Source organism: Maylandia zebra, linkage group LG7, assembly GCF_041146795.1.
Source record: "Maylandia zebra isolate NMK-2024a linkage group LG7, Mzebra_GT3a, whole genome shotgun sequence".
Classification (NCBI taxonomy): Eukaryota; Metazoa; Chordata; class Actinopteri; order Cichliformes; family Cichlidae; genus Maylandia; species Maylandia zebra.
Window position 1 is genome coordinate 26,819,084 of NC_135173.1, and position 21,398 is coordinate 26,840,481.

The following is a 21,398-nucleotide window of genomic DNA, read 5'->3' on the forward strand; positions in this document are numbered from 1 at the left end:
TGTTTGTTTATCGCCCAATTTGCGCCAGAAAGAAGAAACCGGCAAATGTTGCGCTAAACAACAGCAGCGCATTTAAGCTTGATAAGCTTTTGTTAGAATTTATTTAATATTAATTTCTAGTATCAGCTGATGTTTGCTGGAGCCACAGCTGTAAAAGCTGCTGGTCACGATATCGGTTTGGATATGTGGTGAGAGGGAAACATGAAGATGAAACCGGGAGATGTCCTTACTGAATCATCAGAGCTGAACAGGTGATGGAGAAACAGGTTTACCTTTTAGGTGACATGAATGAGTTGAAGGGAAGTTATGAACTGTTTCTGAGAGACAAATAACACCAGGATCCTTTTTTTTACGTAGCTGACAGCTGACACTGTGCAGGGGCGGATCTAGCAAAGTTTTGCCAGGGGGGCAGGTAGGACATTAACAGGGAAAGGGGGGCACAAAGAAATACTTTCTTATTCTCATTTAAAATGTCTCGCTTTTATTAAATACTTATCTTACTTATCTTACTTATCTTACAACCAAAGTTTTTATCTGACGTAAAATGTGTAGAAATCATACATATAACATCGAAGCAGTTGGAATACATAGATGTGCGTGTTCATGGAGCTGCATTTTCACCTGCTGGACATCACTACCTGACAAGTTTAACTGGCTTCAGAACATTGCAGAGGCATTATTGACAGTATTTGGCTCTACATGTCTGTGTGAGCAGATTTTCTCTCACATGAGTGTCCTCAGGTAGCCGTCTGAATGCTGGACACTTGGAGACCTGTGTCTCTGAGTGGGAGACCAGAGATCAGAGTGTATTAACAACATGCCATATGGACCCAGTTTATTTTTCTTATCATTGTTGTGAGGAGACCATAAATAGCATTTGTATTTTCTGTTGTACAGTTCATTTGCTGTTATGGAGTTCTTGTTATGTCTGTTGTGTCTTTTTTTGTTGCAAAATAGCTGATAACTATTCACTGATAGCTGCCAACATCTGCGAACAAATATAATTCTATAAAGTGGTTCTATATAGTGTGTAACTGTTAACATAGAGCGTTATTAAATGTATTGCTAATGCAATCATATGGCACACTGACTTCTGAGGAAATTTTAGGGCGGAGGCTGTATTATGGGGTGACTTAATCTTTCCTAAATCTAGGCATTTTACAGGGAAGAACACACAAATTGTATTGCAAGTAATTTTAAGCGCGGCATACAATTTTTAAGTATGACTTAAGTAATTTTACATACACCTTAGGTTATTTTAAGTACTATGTAATTTCATGGTAAAGTAATTTATGTCCATTAGGTGAACAGAGGTTCTCTTAAAGCAAAAAAAAAAAGTTTTTCTTCAAACGGAAAGTGATATTTAAATTGCTTATTGTCTTTCTATCTTGTGTTTTTCAAGCAAACATCTCCTTGTGTGTGCTAGGACCTACAAAAAACTAGTGTGAAATATCAAATTGAGTGGTAAAAATAATGACAAAAAATCCATCCACTTGTTTAGCTGACCTATTGTCAGCTGTCTGGAGACAGCAGGGTCTAATCTGCTGATAATAAGTAACTGCGACAATACTACTACATATTACATATTTGGCTGCTCTCTAGCCATGTGCATAAAGTCTGATTAGCCCTATAATATACTAATACCTCATTCACCTATTCACACCCACAAGCACTTTTGTCTCTTCTTTTTCTACCTAAATGCTGTCTGTCTAACAATCACACATTCATATGAGCAACTTCCGGAACTTCTCTTGCCAAAGGATATTTGGCTTGCCGGCAAACCACCAACCTTCCAATTTGTAGATGACCTGCTCTACCTCCTGAGCTAAAGCCACCTCATGATTCGAATGAACTTACAAATCATGGACAAAAATGGAACATTTACTAAAGGTTGAGTGCAAAGGCGCAATGGCTGCTGGCTTACCAGCTGACATTTTGGGCAGGATGTGCACTATCAGTGAGCCCGCCCTGGATGCCCACCCTTAAAATGTTGCCGTTATTTCCTCCAGAGTATTTCCAGCTGTAAGGATTTTTATGAATCACCTGGAATATCAGTTCCCAACAGCTTTTAAGAACTGCCCCCAACATCCCCATGCACACAAAGAATTTCCACATGCTATACCTGTCTCGGGTTCAACATTGTATGTCCCTCCCAGACTGGGGGAACATGCTGGGATGCTGAAGATGTAAAACATCTGCCCCACCTCTATCAGTGCACACTCCCTGCAGAGATATCCCAGACACCCCCACCTCCAGCACTCCTGCCCCAGCATCTGTGTGACTCCCCATGAAATGGGTGAAGCGCCTGTAGCCACCAGCACCTGAGGAGGGGAAACAGATAAAAATGAGTTAGTAAGGCTCCATGGTAGTCTGTGACACCGGAGGTGGACTGAAGAGCCTTTTCCGGCCAGCGCTGGTTCATTTCCACTGGCAACTGTATCTACATGCTGAGCTGTTCCAAGACAATAAGCTCCAACAGCCACCTTTCCTCCTCCCCAGGGCCTGGCTGCATCTGCCTGGCTGCTGCATGGCCTGACTCTCTGAGCATTGGCGACGGGGTGATTCTTTGCCTCGATTCAGCACCCCTTGAACTGGCGCCGGTGATCTTCCAGGGTTGTGCCCCAGACAATCGAGAACACGTCTTCTCCATGGCTTGACGGTGATCGAGGAGGGGACCCAGAAAACTTGTAGATGTCATTTCAGGCAGGTTTACGTGGGTAATATCAGTTTAACTAAACCTGTTAAACATAAACCAGTCAGTTCACTGATGAAGCAAATTAACTGAATCGGTTAACTGTGAATTAATCTACAGCCTCTAAAAACATCAACTCAGCTTAGCTTTGCAGCATCTATTATGCACCACCAATTAATCCTGGCTCACCAGTATATGGCCCATGTGCGATTTGTGCCTCAATTAGCTTCTTTTTATTGCAGTATAGACACACACAAACACTCATGTCACACATGTTTGAGGCTTTTTAATGGCTAATGGCCAATTCAGCCGTCTGCTCACTGTGCTTATTTTTAGAGGAGCGTCAGAAGGTTAATCGGAAAACTTGTCCTAATGTTAGTGCTCAGTGCAAAGTAGCCATCTGTATGAGGCCTTTGTACCAACGTTCTGTTTGAACACATTTAGCTAAGCAAAGTAGAGAAGTGGGTGAGGGAGAAAGAGGGAGAGGTCAGGGAGATTCCCTCAGATTTAGTTGGACATTGGATGCGTATTAAAAATCAATAAGACCATTCTGATGTTTTAAAGCAGTGTGATTGACCCTGTGGAGCAGCAATCAGATTGGAATTGTGAGGGATGAGGAGAGATGTTTTAAGTGAGTGAACTGATGAATATGTGACAAGTGCATCTCCTGCTGCGACTTCACAAAAAAAGTGCAAAGCAAGGCATAAAGAGGAAACAAATAATTCAGCTGTTTTAGTGGACTTTTAATCTCAACAACAGACATTGTTGAAACAGACGTCAGCTTCTCTTCCGTTTTATTAAGCTAAAATACAATTCTTTATACTCTACTTTGAACAAGACATCTTGAAAGATGTCTTGAGATCAAGACATCTGAAAGGAAAGCAGGAGGAAGCAGGAAAAAAAAAGGTTATGGTCATGCTTTACCACCTGAGCCATGGCCATCCTTGAAGTGGATGTGGCTCAGGATGTTGTGTGAAGGTAGCAGAACAAATGTGAAAGCTGCAGACGAGTACACATTAAAGTCAGAGCAAGGATGTAGAAATACGAGCAGAGTGAATATATAGGTTCAGACTCATTATCACGCAGATGAATGGACGACCTGGCAAGCTTCAGCTGTAGCGGTTCCATAAAATCCAGATACCTTGCTGCACTGTGCTTCCTGGCAGTGTACTAAAAAAGATGTGGTCCTGTTGGATCCAGGTTGAACAGGAGAATTAATAAAGTATGAATATTTATGGTCAAATTCTCCAGAGATTATTTTCTTAAAAATAAATCTTGTTACATGTGTCAATGCCCATCAACACTTTGGTGTTGATATGATGGACTGATTTTTATTGAATGTATAATAGAGCTGATGCATCAAAACTTTTTAACTTTCCACCGTAATAGCTAAGTGCTGAGATTTAAAACCTTAGTTAGTTGTCACGTGATAAAAACTTACCAAAACTCATAGAAAACCAATCTGGACTCAACATTCTAGTATTGAAACTATCTTATTTTATGTGTAACCAATAGTACAAGTTGTTTTTGTTTGTTCACAGAATGTTTATTTGTAGTCTGTTTCTTATTGTGTTAAATGACAGAGATCACCAGTGAGTTATTGTGATTATCATGTTTTGAAGTGATGTGAAGTCAGGATGTTAATTCTGTATCAAAGCAGAGTCTGTGAAGTGAAGGGAAGTGAAGTGAAGGGAAGTGGAGGAGGAGATAGGAGGTGGTGGAGGGGCGTTTGTACATCTTGAGGCAAGCTGTGCTGATTCATCTCCGTAGTGATGTGTTATGGACTACTTTTATTCATGCTGAAGAAAGAAATCAGGACAGCATCGAATCAAACTGCCACCCACTCACTTTATTATGAATGTGAATTCTTTTGTTGTTGATGTTCTGCAAATTAACTTCTATCTTCTGCTCTTCCTCTTTCCACATCTAAACTAATGTGCCTCGAGTCCCCAGTATTATTTACCCCACAGCAAGTAATCCAGCTCAACTATATACTAACACCACAATACAGTAAATATAGCGGCTGCAAGAAAAATAGAGTGAATCCATTTAGTGAATCCAAGACTCTGAATGCTCTTCCTTAATGTATAAGCATTGGGATCTAGCATTTGGGTTTACAAATAGTGCTTTAATATGCCAGTCAAAACTGTTTTTTTCTTTATACTTGTATATTCATATTACAAGCAACTATGAATGGCAACAACTCAGCTATGAAGTGCCCTACAAAATCACAGAATAGGGTCAGTGGATGCCAAGGTACAATCTCCAAAGTCAGTCACTATAAACCTCCAAACTTGACGTTGCCTTCAGATTAGCTCCAAAACAGTGCATACAGAGCTTGAGGTTTTCATGGCCCATCAGCTGCATCCAAACCTTACATGACCAAGCACAATGCAAAGTGGTGCAGTGTTGTAAAGCACAATGCCAATAGACTCTAAACCACTGGGGACTTACTCTTGGGAGTGACAAATCACGCTTCTTTGTCTAGTAATCCGGTGGACTATGTGCAATGTAAGTCTGATTTTCATGTTCCCCCGGAGAACATCATTTGTCTGAAGGACTGATGGCATTTGCAACAATGCATCAGTGATGCATTGTTGCAAGTATATTTAACTTTGTTAAATTAAAATTTATGCATGCTGTATGCATTTTGTTCTTTCCTACACCAGCCAAAATACTGTCTTTGGTTATTAACATTTGAAATGATGAAGGCACTTGAAAAGTAACACAAAATTAGCTGCCTTTCCAGAAAAACAAAAAAGCTTTTCAGAAGCACTTAAGGTTTGCATAAAACTCTGTTTACTCTTTCCCTCCCAGGCTTCTAGACTTTTGATTGGCCAACATTTCTACACAGCTAGGATTTGGTGTGTTCTTGACAAACATTTGACTGCATTTTTGGCTTTTACGTGTGGGATTTGATTAAACAAAATTTTTTGACATAAAAATAGGGTACTAAGATTTTAGTTTAATTTTTGCTAATAATTAGTGGTATTTGAATTCCTGTTACAATGGATTACTTTGTGAGCATCAGCAAATCATCAATCAGGACATCTGGAGAACATTAAACTCCAAATTGCTTAAAACGTGAATATAAGTTATAAAATAAATATACAGTTAAAGATTTTAATTTTAAACTTGAGTATTTTCTGGCACTTTTTTATCAATACCCGTTTTTTAATTTAATCTGATATCTCTCTCTTTCCAAATTTACATCTCTTTCCGCGTATTAGGATAACTCTTTATCTTGTGTTTCCCTTTTCCATCAATTTCTGAAAACAGAATGTTCTGCTCTTTTTTGTTGCTTTGTTGCTTTGTTCAGGAAGTGCAGGGACTCCAGTCATCTTTAATGAGAATGGGGATGCTCCCGGACGCTATGACATCTTCCAATATCAGATCAACAACAGGTCGGTGGCAGAGTACAAGGTCATCGGGCACTGGACCAATCAGTTGCATCTAAATGTAAGGGCCGCTAACTTGCAAGGGGTATAAAACATGAAAATAACAAATATGCTCCCCAGTCAAGCGCAAAGAAAAAGTTTATGTGTTTCTCAATTTGATTCTTCGCACTGCATCAAGAAGAATCAGTATCTTATTTGATTGTGTTCTGTTTAGCTCTATCTAAAAACTGTTGCTGTGTGCAGTTCTACAATATATTTGAACTTTGATTTAGACCCAACTATGATGGTACAGATTGCTTAGTTTCCTATTCCCTCTCCTTAGATGGAGGCCTTACAGTGGACAACTGGGGACTTGTCCCTTCCGGGTTCAGTATGCAGCCTGCCCTGCCTCACTGGTGAAAGGAAGAAAGTAGTAAAGGGTGTGCTGTGTTGCTGGCATTGTGAGCGCTGCGAGGGATACCACTTCCAGGCCAGTGAGTTCACCTGTGAGCTCTGTTCCTACGAGAAGAGACCCAACCAAAACCGTACTGGCTGCCAACCAATCCCCATCATCAAGCTAGAGTGGCACTCGCCCTGGGCAGTGGTGCCTGTCTTCATCTCTGTTCTAGGCATTATCGCTACAACCTTTATCATCGTAACCTTTTTTCGCTACAATGACACACCCATTGTGCGTGCCTCAGGTCGGGAAGTGAGCTATGTCCTGCTGACAGGTATTTTCCTATGTTATATCATCACCTTCCCCATGATTGCTGCTCCTGATATTGTCGTCTGCTCCTTCCGCCGCATTTTCCTGGGCCTTGGAATGTGTTTCAGTTATGCTGCGCTGCTCACCAAGACTAACCGTATCCATCGCATCTTCGAACAGGGAAAGAAGGCAGTGACAGCACCACGCTTCATTTCGCCAGCCTCGCAGCTAGTTATCACTTTCTCACTCATCTCAGTTCAACTGTTGGGTGTCCTCCTGTGGTTTGCTGCTGACCCACCACATACCTTTGTGGACTACGGGGAGCAGCGCACACAGGATCCTGAGAATGCACGGGGTGTCCTGAAGTGTGACATTTCTGACCTATCACTTATCTGCTCCTTGGGATATAGCATTCTCTTGATGGTCACATGCACTGTTTATGCTATCAAGACCCGAAGTGTGCCAGAGACCTTCAATGAAGCCAAACCCATTGGATTTACAATGTACACCACCTGTATTATCTGGCTTGCCTTCATCCCTATCTTCTTTGGCACAGCACAGTCAGCAGAGAGGGTGGGTGCACATCAGCATAATTCACCTTCATATTTATGTAATATTTACCCATCTAACAGCGTCTCCAAATAGAAACTAGACAAATCAGCAATGTCTAAATATGCTCTCACACATGCTGTGTGTACACAAATGATAAATGACACAAGATCAGTTCATAGAAAATCATAATGTATCTTATATTGGGCTTAGATAAAACCTGTTAATTCATTCACTGCATGTAACAAGCTCTTTTTCCACCTGCCTTTATATCAACCAAAAAATTACAATGCCAGAATACCAGGTAAGTGTGACTTCTGTGTTCTGTGCCTGAGATGACCATAGTAAGGAGGATATCTCCTCTCCACCAGAAAAAAACTGTTTGAAACAGAGTGCTTAGAGCTTTTGCTGTTGATGTACAGGATCTGCTGGAATATCTACTGACATCATCATCTGTAATTATAGGCCATTCTACTATTAATCACCATTAATTAATCATTAATCATTTAATTATATTTGGATTGAAAAATGGGAAATATAGTGAGATATGCCAAGGTTCGACTAATAGTTCTTTGTTGGCGCAAGAATGCTATTTTATGTCTTTCAAGATAAATGTGTTATCTTTGCTATTTTCTTAGATTCAACAGGCTGTAACTAAAGATAGAATTCAAAAGTTTTCTGATTTTTCTGCTATGTGTAACTACAATTTTTCCTTTCATGCTTTAATGATTCATTGAAGCATGGGAAGACAGTGAGTTAACTGGCGTAAGAAAAAAGACATTCCTCTGAAAAGCACTAGATTTAAAATGAGTGAAAAAGGAGCCAATGTCCAAAGAAAAACTACACAGTGCTTTATACTGCTAAAAAAACAAACAAAAAACATAGAACACTTTCAAGATGTATAATATCTTAACAAGAAAGAATTCATGTTGGATATCTAATATGATATGAACTGGATAACTTTAAAATGAAAAGACCCACACTTTTTTGATGAAAATGAAAATCAACTTACAGGGGGCTGAATTCAAATATACCCCCAAAATCAAGGTGAAAAAATTATGTAACGGCCTAGTCCATTTCCAAACTTTTCTTCACAACTCAAACTCAGAATGGTACTCAGTAGTTTGTATGCCCCCCATGTGCTTGTATGTATGCCTGATAATCTTGGGGCATGCCCCTAATAAGACAGTAGATGGTAGCCTCGGAGATCTCCCCCCAGATCTAGACCAGGTCATCGTTGAGTTCCTGGACAGTCTCAAAAGAAACTTGATGAAATTCCTGATACTAACCAGTCCTCTGTAGTTGGTGGAGAGGAATGTGGCTTAGCCACCAACTAGATATCAATAAGATACTGTACACAAGAGAATAGAATAAAATAAAAAACTATATACAATCGAATAAAATAGAATAAAATAGAACACAAATGCTATATACAATTTAGTATAATACAAGGATGCCAGAAAAGAGTAATGCACTTAATGTTATTGCTATCCCAATGCAATTTCTCCAGGAACTGAAAATTCTAATTATTATTATTGTCATTCATGATTTTTCAAATTTACATCCATCCATCCTTCTTCCTCCACTTATCCTGGCCACCTGGCCTCCTTCTCCCTGGCCACCCCCTCCAGCTTGTCCGGGGGAACAGCAAGGTGTTCCCAGGCCAGCCGAGAGATATAATCTCTCCAGCATGTCGTGAGTCTGCCCCGGGGCCTCCTCCCGGTGAGACATGCCCAGAACACCTCCCTCAGGAGGCATCCTTGTCAGATACCCAAACCACCTCAACTGGCTCCTTTTGATGTGGAGGAGCAATGGCTCTACTCTGAGCCCGTCCTGGATGGCCATCCTTCTCACCCTATCTGTAAGGGAGAGGCCAGCCAGCACTTTTGGCCATAGCCTCAGATTTGGAGGTGCTGATTCTCATTCCCACCGCTTCAAACTCAGCTGCAAACCGATCCAGTGCGAGCTGGAGGCCATCACCCAATGAAGCCAACAGAACCAAATTATCTGCAAAAAGCAGAGATGAAATTCTGAAACCATCCAAGTGAAAGCCTTCCACCACTTGGCTATGCCTAGAAATTCTGTCCGTAAAAATTACGAACAGAATTGTGACAAAGGGCAGCATCCGTTAGGGCTCCGGCAGTACCCTGGCACCCTCAAGTATCCTTGAGAGGGTAAAGAGTTGGTCCAGTGTTCTGGGACCAGGATGAAAACCGTTTTGTTCTTCCTATATCTGAGGTTTGACTAACTGATAGACTCTCCTTACCAGCACTCTTGCATAGACTTTCCCAGGGAGGCTGACAAGCGTGATCCCCCTATAGCTGAAGCACACCGGTACCCCTTCTTACAGATAGGACACACCATCCTGATCTGCCAGTCCATAGGTACCGCCACAGATCTCTATACAACATTGTAGAGGCGTGTCAACTAAGACAGACCTACAGGCCTTCAGGAACCCAAAGAAAACCTCATCCACCCCCAGGGGTCCTGCCACCAAGGTTTTGGTTAACTTCCTCACTGACCTCACTCCTCATGATGGATGGGTTGTCCCCCTCATCCTCAGACTCTGCTTTCTCTAGAGAAGACATGTCAGTGGCATTGAGGAGTAGGGCTGCCCCGATTAGTCGACTTCTCATGATTACATCGACGATCAAAATCGTCGGCGACTAATTTAATAGTCGACGCGTCGTTTGAAGCTGTGTAAAATCCTGAAAGACGCAGGAATAAGTAGTAGGATTTAAGAGTGTAATAACAGACTGAAACAGAAGATGGCAGCACTGCATGTACAAGGATGCCACCTGCCCTTAAACCCAGAAGAGAAAGAAGCAGTCTCCAAGATCGTAGCTGTCCAAATTCAGGGGCTGCATCCTCCGGAGGCTGCATTTGTTGGGCGATTGCGTTACAGCGATGCGAAAGCTGTCCAAATTCGAAGACACTTCCAAATGCAGCCGACAAATGCGTCCTTCATTTCCCCAGATTTGAAGGTGTCACTACCTGATCCGTACGAAAGGAAATCAGGTCAGGTGTATCCTTCAAAGCCCAGCATATCTCAGAATTTATAGTGCAGCCCAGCCAATTCCAGTTTCAAACAATGGCGGCAGCTACTTAGTTTAAATATTATTCTTATTACCCTTTCTGAGTCACAAAATAAACTTATAAGATATTTTCAGGCAATAATGTAGCTGTGCAAACTTCAAATATCTGCTCAGTTTATCAAGACATCACATATTTGAAAAAGTGTTTCAACGTTTTCTGAGACGTCTGTTACCCACCAGCTCGATAGCGAGCCGGGGTTCAAGGCGCACTAGAGCCGGCGAGAACAGCAAACTCTCGGCACATCATTTTCAGACCCCGGCAGTCTTTCGCTACTCAGGTTAAACATGATATATAAGTCACTTGGATAACTTAAAAACTGTTATTGTTTGGCTTTTTTCAGTGTTTTATTTGTTCCTGAGTAAATTGGTTTGGCTGAGATTAAAGTTATAGTTTTCACACAGCTGAATAATCGTCAAACAGAAAACTGATTAAACAGAAGTGTGAGATGGTCGAGAGCTTACTCCAATGTCTTGTTACATTTTAGATAGAAAGGAGCAGACGGCTGAGTTTATTAAACTCCACCGAGACAATCTGCAAATTTCATTAAAAGTTTAATAAACTTTCGTCTTGTCTTTATTTTTAGTTAGCACGTACCTTAAACACTTAAAGCTGTAAGCTAATGATAGTTATATAAGACCACATGCATGCTGGTGCAATAAGCTGTATGTTTCACGTCCAGTGGATACGTGATCTGATTAGTCAACTAATCGCAAAAATAATCAGTGACTAGTTGACTATAAAAATAATCGTTTGTGGCAGCCCTATTAAGGAGCTCCTTGAGGTATTCCTTTCACTGATTTTATTGGCTGCCTCCAAAGTCCCCCAGGCTAACCAAGCCCGATAAGACGCCTTCTTCCGCCTGATCACTCCCTTCACCTCTAGTGTACACCAGCTGGTTCAGGGTTTACCACCACGACAGGCACCAGCCACTTTTATCGACAACTCAGTGTAGCAGCCTCACCAATGGAGGTGTTGAACATGGTCCATTCAGACTCAGTGTCCCCAGTCTCATGTGGAGTTCCACAGGGCTCAATATTAGGTCCATTTACATTTTAATGAAAAGAAGACTGAAGTTCAAGTTCAAATTTTATTCGCCACATGCAGGTTGCCCTGCAGTGGAATGAACCCACCCCCCGACCTTACAGTAGAGAAGTGTTGGTGTTTAGACCTATTAGTTCCTGTGAGTTTCCCCATGTGAATTTTGAGCCCATGGGTTATGCATGTCATGTCCACAGTTGCAAATCTGGGCTTTATAACAGATGGTGAGTTTAAACTGGAGCAGTAGTGAAGTCTAGCTTCTTTCATTTAAGGCCTTCTTTCATTTCATGGCCAAGGTGAAATCTATCCTCTATAGGCAACATTGGAGACAGTAATACATGCCTTTATTTGTCATGTTTAGCTGTAGTAGGCAGGATGAAGGACACAAATGCAGGACTCTGCACAAACACTCCATAAAATAAGCTTGCAAAAAACAAACCTGTACTTGAAACTGAAAACTAATAACTAAACACTGGGAAACTAGAAAACTAGGAACCCAGGAAACTAGAGACTAGGGACGAAGATAATAGGGAAGCACACAGCACATGGGGTAATGATGTGACAATGGAAAGAGGAAAACAGGGCTTAATGAAACGAGGGAATGAGACACAGGAGAAGAGCAGAGAAGAGAGGGACACGAGACTGTCAAAGTAAAACAGGAACCAAGAGACATTCACAAAGATGCAGACTTGACACTGAGACATGGAGACAAGAGGGAAGGGTGACTAGACATGAAACATGGAACACGGGGAAGGCAAAGTAACAGAAACCAAACAGAAATAGAAAATAAGACTATAACACACAGAGAACAATAAGGAGAACCAAAACCATGAATAACACTAAAACAAAGAATATCAGTTAATCAAGAAACACAAAACACTGTGTCCCAGACCCAGTACTGTGACATTATTATGTCTCTGTGGGATTACTGTAGTGCGCTATATGAACCAAGAAAAAAAAGAATATTCCCATTTAATGTTATTTGTGATTTGCTGCCTCTTTGGAGCTAAAAGAGATATCAGTGGAAAGCCCAAGATGTCGTCTATTTAATACATCAGGACTTAGTAAGATAGCTCAAATAAGTCACAAGATATTGACCAAAAACAAATGTCCATACAGAGGACATAATAGAATAGGCTGGGCCTCAGGAGGTTATGCAGGAGTTAGACAGTTTTCCCTCTCACATCTCCAGTTGGTTCAAAATGCCACTTTTGACTGCAGTGTGTAGAGAAGTGAACCTTAAGCCTATTATGGCCACACTCCATTGGCTGCATGTGCACTTTAGTTCTTTTGTTTTTAAATCCTTAAATTATTTAAATCCTTAAATAGTTTGGGCCTGTGGTACCTCTCTGAGCTGCTTTACTCATACACATACACACATACATGTCCGAAGTCAAGTAATCTGACCAGCTGCTTATACATGCACAAAAAGCGGAAGTTTGGAGGGTATTTTCTTTTGTTGACCCCAGATTATAGAATATATTGTCTTTGCACATTAGACAATCACCTACATTGTCCATTTTGAAACTCATCTTAAAACTCTCTGGCTTTTCAGCCCATCATGAGACATTGATCTTACTTGTTTTGATTTTGTTTTGTTGTTTTATAGTTGCTTGTTTTTGTTTTTATTATAGTTTTTTAATTGGTGTTATTTTTACTTTTTGCTAAAGTGCTTTGTTTTTTTTTTTGCCTGTCCTGTCTGGCACTGTAAAAATCAGAATTATTGTCTGAAGGCCAAAGAAAATGCCCAAAGTGCTTTAAAAATGAAGTTGTATGGCATGTATGGTATAGTACATTACAATGCTGCCCAGGTAGCTGGAGCCAGACTGTCCGTACGTGACCGGCCTTCAGCTTCAAAGCAATGTGCGACAAGCAAATTACTTCCAGTTTGGAAATAGCTTAAGAATGTATCTGTAGTTTGCCATGGAGTGGCAGATCGTGTGAACTAGCATAATTTCACAGATACTCCAAAATCCAAAGTAATAGCAGTGGTGAATGGACTGGTTCTTATATAGAGTTTTTCTACTCTACAATACAAAATCTTTAATTTATTTTATCAACTTTTCTTCTGACGATGCTGTCTGTTTTGAGAGCTCAGTGTATCTGCGTTCGACTACTCCACCTAGGCTGCACTGTCGAGTGCAGATCCACTGAGCGCAGCGCAAGCTAGTGAGACAGAAGCTAAGCTCGTTGCAACATGGCAGCCGCCTCAACGCTACCCGAAATTGAACCTCCCCCACCCTCATTCAGATCTGGCGTTTGGAACTATTTTGGTTTTCATGTGAAGCATGACCCTGATGGACTAAAGTAAAAAAGTATGTCGGATGTGCCACGCAATGCTCAATTACATTGGTGGGAACTAGTGCGTTAGCGCAGTTAGCTCGTTAACGTGTTGACGCTGTCCAGCCCCACGCACGGGGCGATCCGCGGTAACTCGTTAACGGAGATTTGCCGCGTTATGGCGTTAACGTCATTTTAATGAGATTAACGCTGACAGCACTAGTGGGAACACAATGAATATGACTGCACATTTACTCTGACATCACCCTAGTGCAAAGACAAGTGGAAGCAGACAAAAACAACAAGCACGCATGCTACAAACTTTACCCGAGTCATTTAGACAGCCGTTAGCACATGATTCTCCTTATGGGGACCTGATATGTTTAATATGCTGCTGAGAATATAGCCCAGAAGAAGCGTATAGTATAGCTTTTATTTTGGAAAGAGCCATTTCTCTGTAATAAACTCTCTTTTCCAAAGATGAGTGATTTCTCGATCAGACAGATTTTTTTTTTAATCATTTTGTTGTTTCAGCAACATTAAATATAAAAACTGTACTTTTGAGTTAAAATATATATTTATAATTTTAATAAATGACAAATTAAAAAGGCATGAACATTTTTTTTATCGAAAAAATATCGAACCGTGACACCAAAATATCGAACCGAACCGTGAATTTTGTGTACTGTTGCACCCCTACTTTTTACCCTTCAACACCTCAAGTTCAGTTTGATTTGAAGAATTCAGGGAGCATTTGATCCTGAAAATTGGCTATTTCTGTTAGGCTTAATAACAGGATAACCTATATCCTTTTTGCACAAATCTGAAGTTTGGTAGACTAAGACTATATTTGAGAGTATAATTGTCATGCCATTTCATGTTAAAATGTTCCTTTAAAAACCAGTGTGTAACTATGAGTACGCTGCTGGCTTACCTTTCTTCTCTATGTTTTCTAACACTTATTATTAGACTACTGTGACCTTCAAACACTGGTTTTATAGTAACAGATTATATCTAAGAGGCCACATAAATTACTTAAGAACTTGTTTTTCCCTATATTTTAATTGTGTCGTGCATTTTCATAACGATTCCTTAATGCATCACTGGAATCACTGCCACCTACTTGTTTTGGGCTTTTACAGTTTTTTACAGACGCTAGGACACATTTCTCAATACTTAGGTCACTTTTGCAAAACTCTTCACACAATTCTCCTAACTGACCCTCAGCTTGGCAAAGCAGTTCATTCCACATTCAAAATGCACTACAACTACCAAAACACTTCATTCAGGTCTCAAATAAAAACATTCCTCCAGAACACTAGCAAAGGTTGACAGCCGACAAACACACTTTGTCACCCACAAAACAATGACCTAAAAAACACTAACAACATGTAGCATTACACAGTGTTTTCTTGTGTAAAACAAGGACACATCTCTGTTTATAATTTCAATATATGTTACTGGAATGAATCAGACATCCTGTATTTATGTTTATGTATTTTTATTTTTTTGCACTAAGTAATCCCAAAATACAAGAATTCGTATACACACCATCCACTGATACACATACAATAGTAATGCTAATCTACTCGGTCTTCCCTATTTGGCCACAGATTCTCATCCACATCACATCTTATGTCATCTAGGGCAATGCACCTAGGAAAGAATCTTCTGGCATGCCAGAATTGAAGGAGTTGAAAAATTGAAGGAGTAACAACTGTGTAGATGTTCATCTACAATGAGAATCAGCTGTGGCTGGTTAAACTGCATTTTTAGATTTAAAATATGTTTCAATAAAATATTGCCGTTGGATTTTGCTGTCTTTTCAAGTTTTGCATTGTGTTATTGTTTTGACCATGAGTTTAACAGTTTTGAAAACAGTATGTAAGCACATGCAAAATGTCCTGTCCGTACAAAGGTTTTTGGCAGTTGTTGTGTCTGAGTGAGAAGATGATTCATGTAATTTGAGAGATGTAGTCATTGAATGCATTTTGTGCCAAAACAATGATAACTGGTCCTCAGTTTAGCCCACATAGACTTCTGTTGTGCTCATTGTGTGAGGAGTTTTGCAAACGTGACCTAAGTATTGAGAAATGTGTCCTAGCGTCTGTAAAAAACTGTAAATACGGAACTCACCATCTGTCGCCAATGTTCCTTCCTCCCCTTTACTTCCTCTCTTTCCTGGTGGCTGAGCAGAGCACCACTGAGGAATTCAGCTGTCAGTTTGACAATCGGTTAAAAGGGCCATTAACCCGGCTGTGCTTCCTTGAGGTGGTTGTCATAGTAATGAAGTTGGTGTCAAAACAGTCAGTAACAGCAGGTGGCGTTCTGTTTTGGGAGCATAAGCGAAGGTGTGCTGTGACAGATGTTGTAAGGCAGGTATGAGCTTTTTGGTGCCTGGTTGAGCTCCCCACACGTGTGTGTGTGTGTGTGTGTGTGTGTGTGTGTGTGTGTGTGTGTGTGTGTGTGTGTGTGTGTGCTTGAGTCAGGTTGAAAACTGTTCTCTCTCTCTTTCACTCTGTTAACTGAGTCAACAATTTCCTTGCTGCATCAGACAGTTGGTTTTCATCCCAACACAGACTGCAGCACATCTGTCAGCTGACGGAGAAGACAAACACTTTAATACTTCCTGTTTCAATTGAGACCACAAAGATGCTTTCCATTTAAATCCAAGAATCTGCTCAATGCTGCAATGTTTCATTTTGGTTCAGTTAAAGCAGTTGGAGAAAATTTGCTGCAGTGATGTCCACCTGATCTGTGACTTCATTGTTTAACTTGCACTGGTTTTCCTGCTCAGCTATCCCTATTTTATTCATGCAGCAGCTCATGTCTCTGCTGCATAAAATCCACCTGAATGTACAGGAGTTACTGTTTTTCTCAATAGCTAACTCAAAATCAGTACTCTCTGGTGCAAAATAATTCATTATTTGGTTTTTGTACATTTTTCCAATAAAGCCAAATAGTTTTTTGTTTCTTTCACCCCTTCTGGCCAAAGTTTTAGAAGGACAAATCTTGTTTAAGTTAGTATTGTGTATGTTTAACTTTGCATGCTACTTACGTCACTCATAGTTTTCATTTTCAGCTCCATGTTTTTATTGTCGCTAGTAGAGAAGCTTCTTAGCAGTTCAAAATAATTTTAATTTATCTTATGTATTTCAACCAGTTTATCCACTGTCAGGTTGTTTGCTGTTGGGTGAAACTGGTTGCAAAAAACGTACTATTGACTTGGTCATTGTCATTTGTTTGCAAGGAGATGACAGCATGTCTGCAACTACTCAACAACTAATTATTAAGCAGCTGTGAAACTGAAGAGTTCCCATTCAAAGTAAAATTTATGCCTTACCACTTCAACAAATAAGGCTTTTAGTTTGAAGCTGAACAGCCTCTGGTTTCTTCCAGTTGGTGGTTAGTTAGCAGAAAAGTTGACTGCTTCAGTGCAGCTAATGCTAGAATACAGGTAAATGCAACAACCTAACGAGCAACCAAGTAAACACAAAGAGTACCCTCGTTCCAACTGATTTCACAGAGCAATAGCCAGCACCCTCTAACATCTTCACCTCGTTTTTCAACTAGCCAAGGATCGCACATTTTTCTCTGGCAGCAATCTCTAGGCCTGTGTGACTGAGGTCTTATATTAAAGATATCACCTTTCACTGACATCATACAGTTCAGCAAGTAGAAAAACTGTTTACACCACTGTGAAGCGGGAGTTTCTAGATCATCACCATTCAGCAATACTTCTACATACACTGACATCATCATTGGACGCTTTGGTTATTTTTTGCATGTGAGCATGAAACATACATTATGTGAAAAAGAACATTTTAGTACTGTCGAGAGAAGTGGGGCAGAGAGAGATTGAAGTCCCCCTGACTTTCCCCTGTCATCACATCTGAGAGGTGGCAAAAGGTTTCAACATCCAGCCTTATCTTTTAAAAATGATCAGAGTGCTAAAATATTATTATTCTCAATCAAAGATAAATCAAAATCAAAATGTAGAAAAGATAACAAATATTGTTTAGTACTGATCAGAATAGAATCAGGTATGTTAAAATTAAGTACGTTTAAGTTTAACCCATATAGTAAATAAAAAAATATGGTTTATGAAATTACACTCATAGCAGGCTGCACTGTGAGGCTCTACAGAAAAGGCCTGCAGAAAACTATCTATTATAACAGCCAGAATAATTAGCTCTTCTAAAAAAATTCTTCCTAGGGTCTCTTTTATTCTTCGGATGGACCTTGAGGGCATGGTAGCGCACTTAACACTTTTTCCTCCTATCCTGACTCTACAGCCAAAACTGTGAGGATCAGAAGAATTTGATTTGTCACTGAACAGAGTGAGACAGGGGACATTAATGACAGTTACTACAGTAATCATAATACTTACTCATAATGCATAATACAAACACTTTAATTTAGTGTTGAATTAGATTAATGCGAGCCTTCTTGGCTTCTCATTGGTTTGTGCAGTACAGCCAATAAATGACAAAATATCAAATCACATTCTTTCTGTATTTAACACATTACATTAATCTCTGAATTGGGAATGATTGTGAGCTGGATGAGCTACTAGATCACTGAAATTAAACGTCCATTCTTAATATAAACTTTGTTTAAATGTAATCCTTGGAATTATTATAGGTCACTAAAAGCACCAACTGTTTCATAGTTTCTTTGCACCGCAGTTGAGCATTATTAGGAGGTTGATGTCTTGGTCATTGTACTGCCTCTTTGAGTCTCATTCTCAGCCAGTTCTTCCTCCTGTTTTATCCACAGATGTACATCCAGACGGCGACACTGACGGTGTCTCTGAGCCTCAGTGCTTCTGTCTCTCTGGGCATGCTCTATATGCCAAAGGTGTACATCATCATCTTCCACCCCGAGCGGAACGTCCCCAAACGTAAACGCAGCTTCAAGGCCATCGTCACCGCTGCCACTATGACCAGCAAGCTGTCACACCTGGCAGCTGAGCGGCCCAACGGCGAAGTGAAGACTGAGCTTTGTGAGGGTATGGAAGCTAGTGGTAAGTGTGACCAGGAGATGTTTGATAGCTGGCATTAAAAGACCAGGAGGAGACAGGGAACAAGATGATCTAGTTAAACATTATCCTTTAAATTATGGTAAAAGTATTATTGTTAGAATCAGTTAGAACGGACAGATGTGCAAGAAAATATATATTTTGTTGATGAGGTGATGTCAGAGGCAGAATGAGTTTCTTTCTTCTTTTCAGTAATAAGCATTTAACATGAAGTGGCTGGAGTTTATTTAGACGTCACCTGAGACTGGATTTGAAGCCAAAACTGCTTATAGCTCAGAGTTACACTTCAAAGCTACTTCTTAGTCCATCAGCAGAAAATCATGAGACGTCAGATTGTTTACTCATTCGAGATGTGCTGACTGAATTGCTCTTCTTTCTTTAACAAGCAGGAGCTTCCACATCACTTTTAATTTCTCTACCTTCTGATGTTCTTATCCTGTAAGAACATCAGAAGGCTGATGTTCTTACAGGATAAAAGAGGTCTTCTTTTATGCTGCAGAAGTAATAAACATTCAATTTTCCAAGAGAAATAAGAATTAAGGTGGTATACAGAATATAATAATCAGTCATTTTTTGGTCTCAGTAGAATCCAAGAATTATGTTAGAATTATTCAAATCATAATCTTACCATATAGGTATATACAGCGGAACTGTGGCTAAAGAAGATTGATGAAACCATAAGAGACAAAAAAAATACCAATAGAGAAGAGTTGTCTGTTGCTGTTCTAATATCTCAACTCATAAACCTGCTGTTTTCTATCCTCTTGTTAGTGCCACCTCCAAAAACGACCTATGTGAGCTACACCAACCATGCGATGTGAAGATATAACAACTTTGGCACAAAGACCTTTTGGGACATTTAATATGCACATTTTTGTCAGATTTTGAGGAAAGGACACCACCACAGGCTATGACAGAAACGAGGTACTCTGAACAATTTCAAGATCAGAGGGAGTCTGTGGAGTTTTTTTGTTTGTTTGTTTTTTTCTGTTTACAGACAGCAGGGAACAGACTTCAGCGGAGCAAAAAGCCTAAAAAATAAAGTAAAATCCATCTGAAAAATATTAAGGAAACAAGAAGATGGTAACTGGAGACTCAAGCAAAATTTTTGTTTAAATACATTTTTTAAAAATCTTCTGAAAGAAATTGTGGGGACTAACTGTATTTGTTGCTATTCTAATTGTATGTTGACAACAAAAACAACTTAATAGTGGTTGTGAAAATTCTGATTTTGTCTGATGTTGTGTGTCCATTGACGTGCATTTTGAGATGATACTGTCACTGTTTTTGACTAACTGGTTGGCAGGTTTTGGTTGTGATATGATTAAATGCCATGGTTTAACTAACGCATGCACTTTTTATACAAAGGCTCTATTTATAATAAAAAAATGTTTCTCAAGTCGTAGCCATTCTTTGTTCTATTTGAAGGGGGAAGTCTGAAAAAGAATAAATGGACAAAATTAAAACTTTTCTTTTCATAATGACTGTGGCAACGTTTTGATTTCCCATTTATTTCAAACTGGTGGATTCTCTTTTTTCAGTGTGGCTAGCCAGTAAAAGTTTTTATTTACGAAATTACATACAATCACACCTCTCCAGGTCTCACTGCCCCATTGCCCACCTGACCATTAAAGCCAGGGACTCCAAGAAGGCTGGATACAGTGTAAACCACGGTCACAACCTGTTTGCGGCCCAAAGGAGCAAGTGAACAACCCTGTTGATGAAAACTTTAACGTGCAGGCAGCAAGCCTCCTGCAAGTAGTGGGCCTACATGCGCTGATTATTTGTCAAAATTGTTACAGATATTTTTCTATTGTTTATAACAGATAAAAAAAATTCCACCAGTTAGCAAGCTCAATTGCTAAGGTTTAGCGTAATCTTTCATACTGGAAATTTTTTTTATTTATTTATTTATTTCCAGCAATGCAGTGCTCTATTAATAGTAGTAATAGTATAGTGGATATTCTGTCAGGGTTAAAAAAAACTGCATTGATTTACCTTTTCTGACATTAAAGTTGGGTTCATATTTATACCATACTGATACTGGGGCCTCTCACAGAAGCCTTGTTGTTGTTTCAGTGTTGTGCTCCCAAAGATAAAAAGAGTTGTGCTTCCACAAGACATTAGAAAAAAGTTGACTAATCTCAGTTTAATCAATTTATGCTGTCTTCTAGTAACAAAGACCAGCTGGTAGTCCTCAGTATTTACACGGAGAACGTATGAAATCATTCATTCTAGTGAACATGAGTTAAGTAAAGTTGCTCATGCAAATCACTGAAATGGTTCCTGTCTGCAACACCTGCTGGGCATTTGTCCAGAGACTCACTAGAAGAAGGTCATGTAAAGGAGAGTCCTCCATTAGCAAGAGAGAATAACTTTCATGTGATATACAATAGAGGAAATGTGAGAAATCAGCCAACACCACAAGATCCACAAAAGATTTAAAAAACTACTATATTATATTTCTACACTGGATTAGACCTTTAACATCTTAACAACCTGGCAGGAAATTCAGCACAGTGTGCATCTCAATACAAAAAAGACAGTCAGTGGGATCAATACATTCTGTGGAATCAGAGAGGGGGGAATCAATACAAGCTGCTGGAGAGAACTCCTCGT

At 39.9% G+C, this 21,398-nt stretch overlaps 1 protein-coding gene across 4 annotated transcripts in view; it reads left to right on the forward strand.

Annotated features, from left to right (window-relative positions):
* The window catches only part of grm8b (glutamate receptor, metabotropic 8b), a 160,255-nt gene extending 139,804 nt beyond the window's left edge, over window positions 1-20,451 (forward strand). For 2 of the 4 annotated variants that reach the window (XM_004556274.3, XM_004556275.3), the window contains exons 8-11: window positions 6,012-6,151; window positions 6,413-7,348; window positions 18,518-18,764; window positions 19,551-20,451. In XM_004556274.3, the coding sequence (XP_004556331.2) occupies window positions 6,012-6,151; window positions 6,413-7,348; window positions 18,518-18,764; window positions 19,551-19,600 (1,373 nt within the window). In that variant the 3' untranslated portion in view covers window positions 19,601-20,451. Of the gene's footprint in view, window positions 1-2,499; window positions 4,150-6,011; window positions 6,152-6,412; window positions 7,349-18,517; window positions 18,765-19,550 lie in introns of those variants that run through there. The other 2 variants (XM_076886145.1, XM_076886146.1) reach the window with 2 other exon arrangements.
* The last annotated feature ends 947 nt before the right edge of the window (window positions 20,452-21,398 follow it).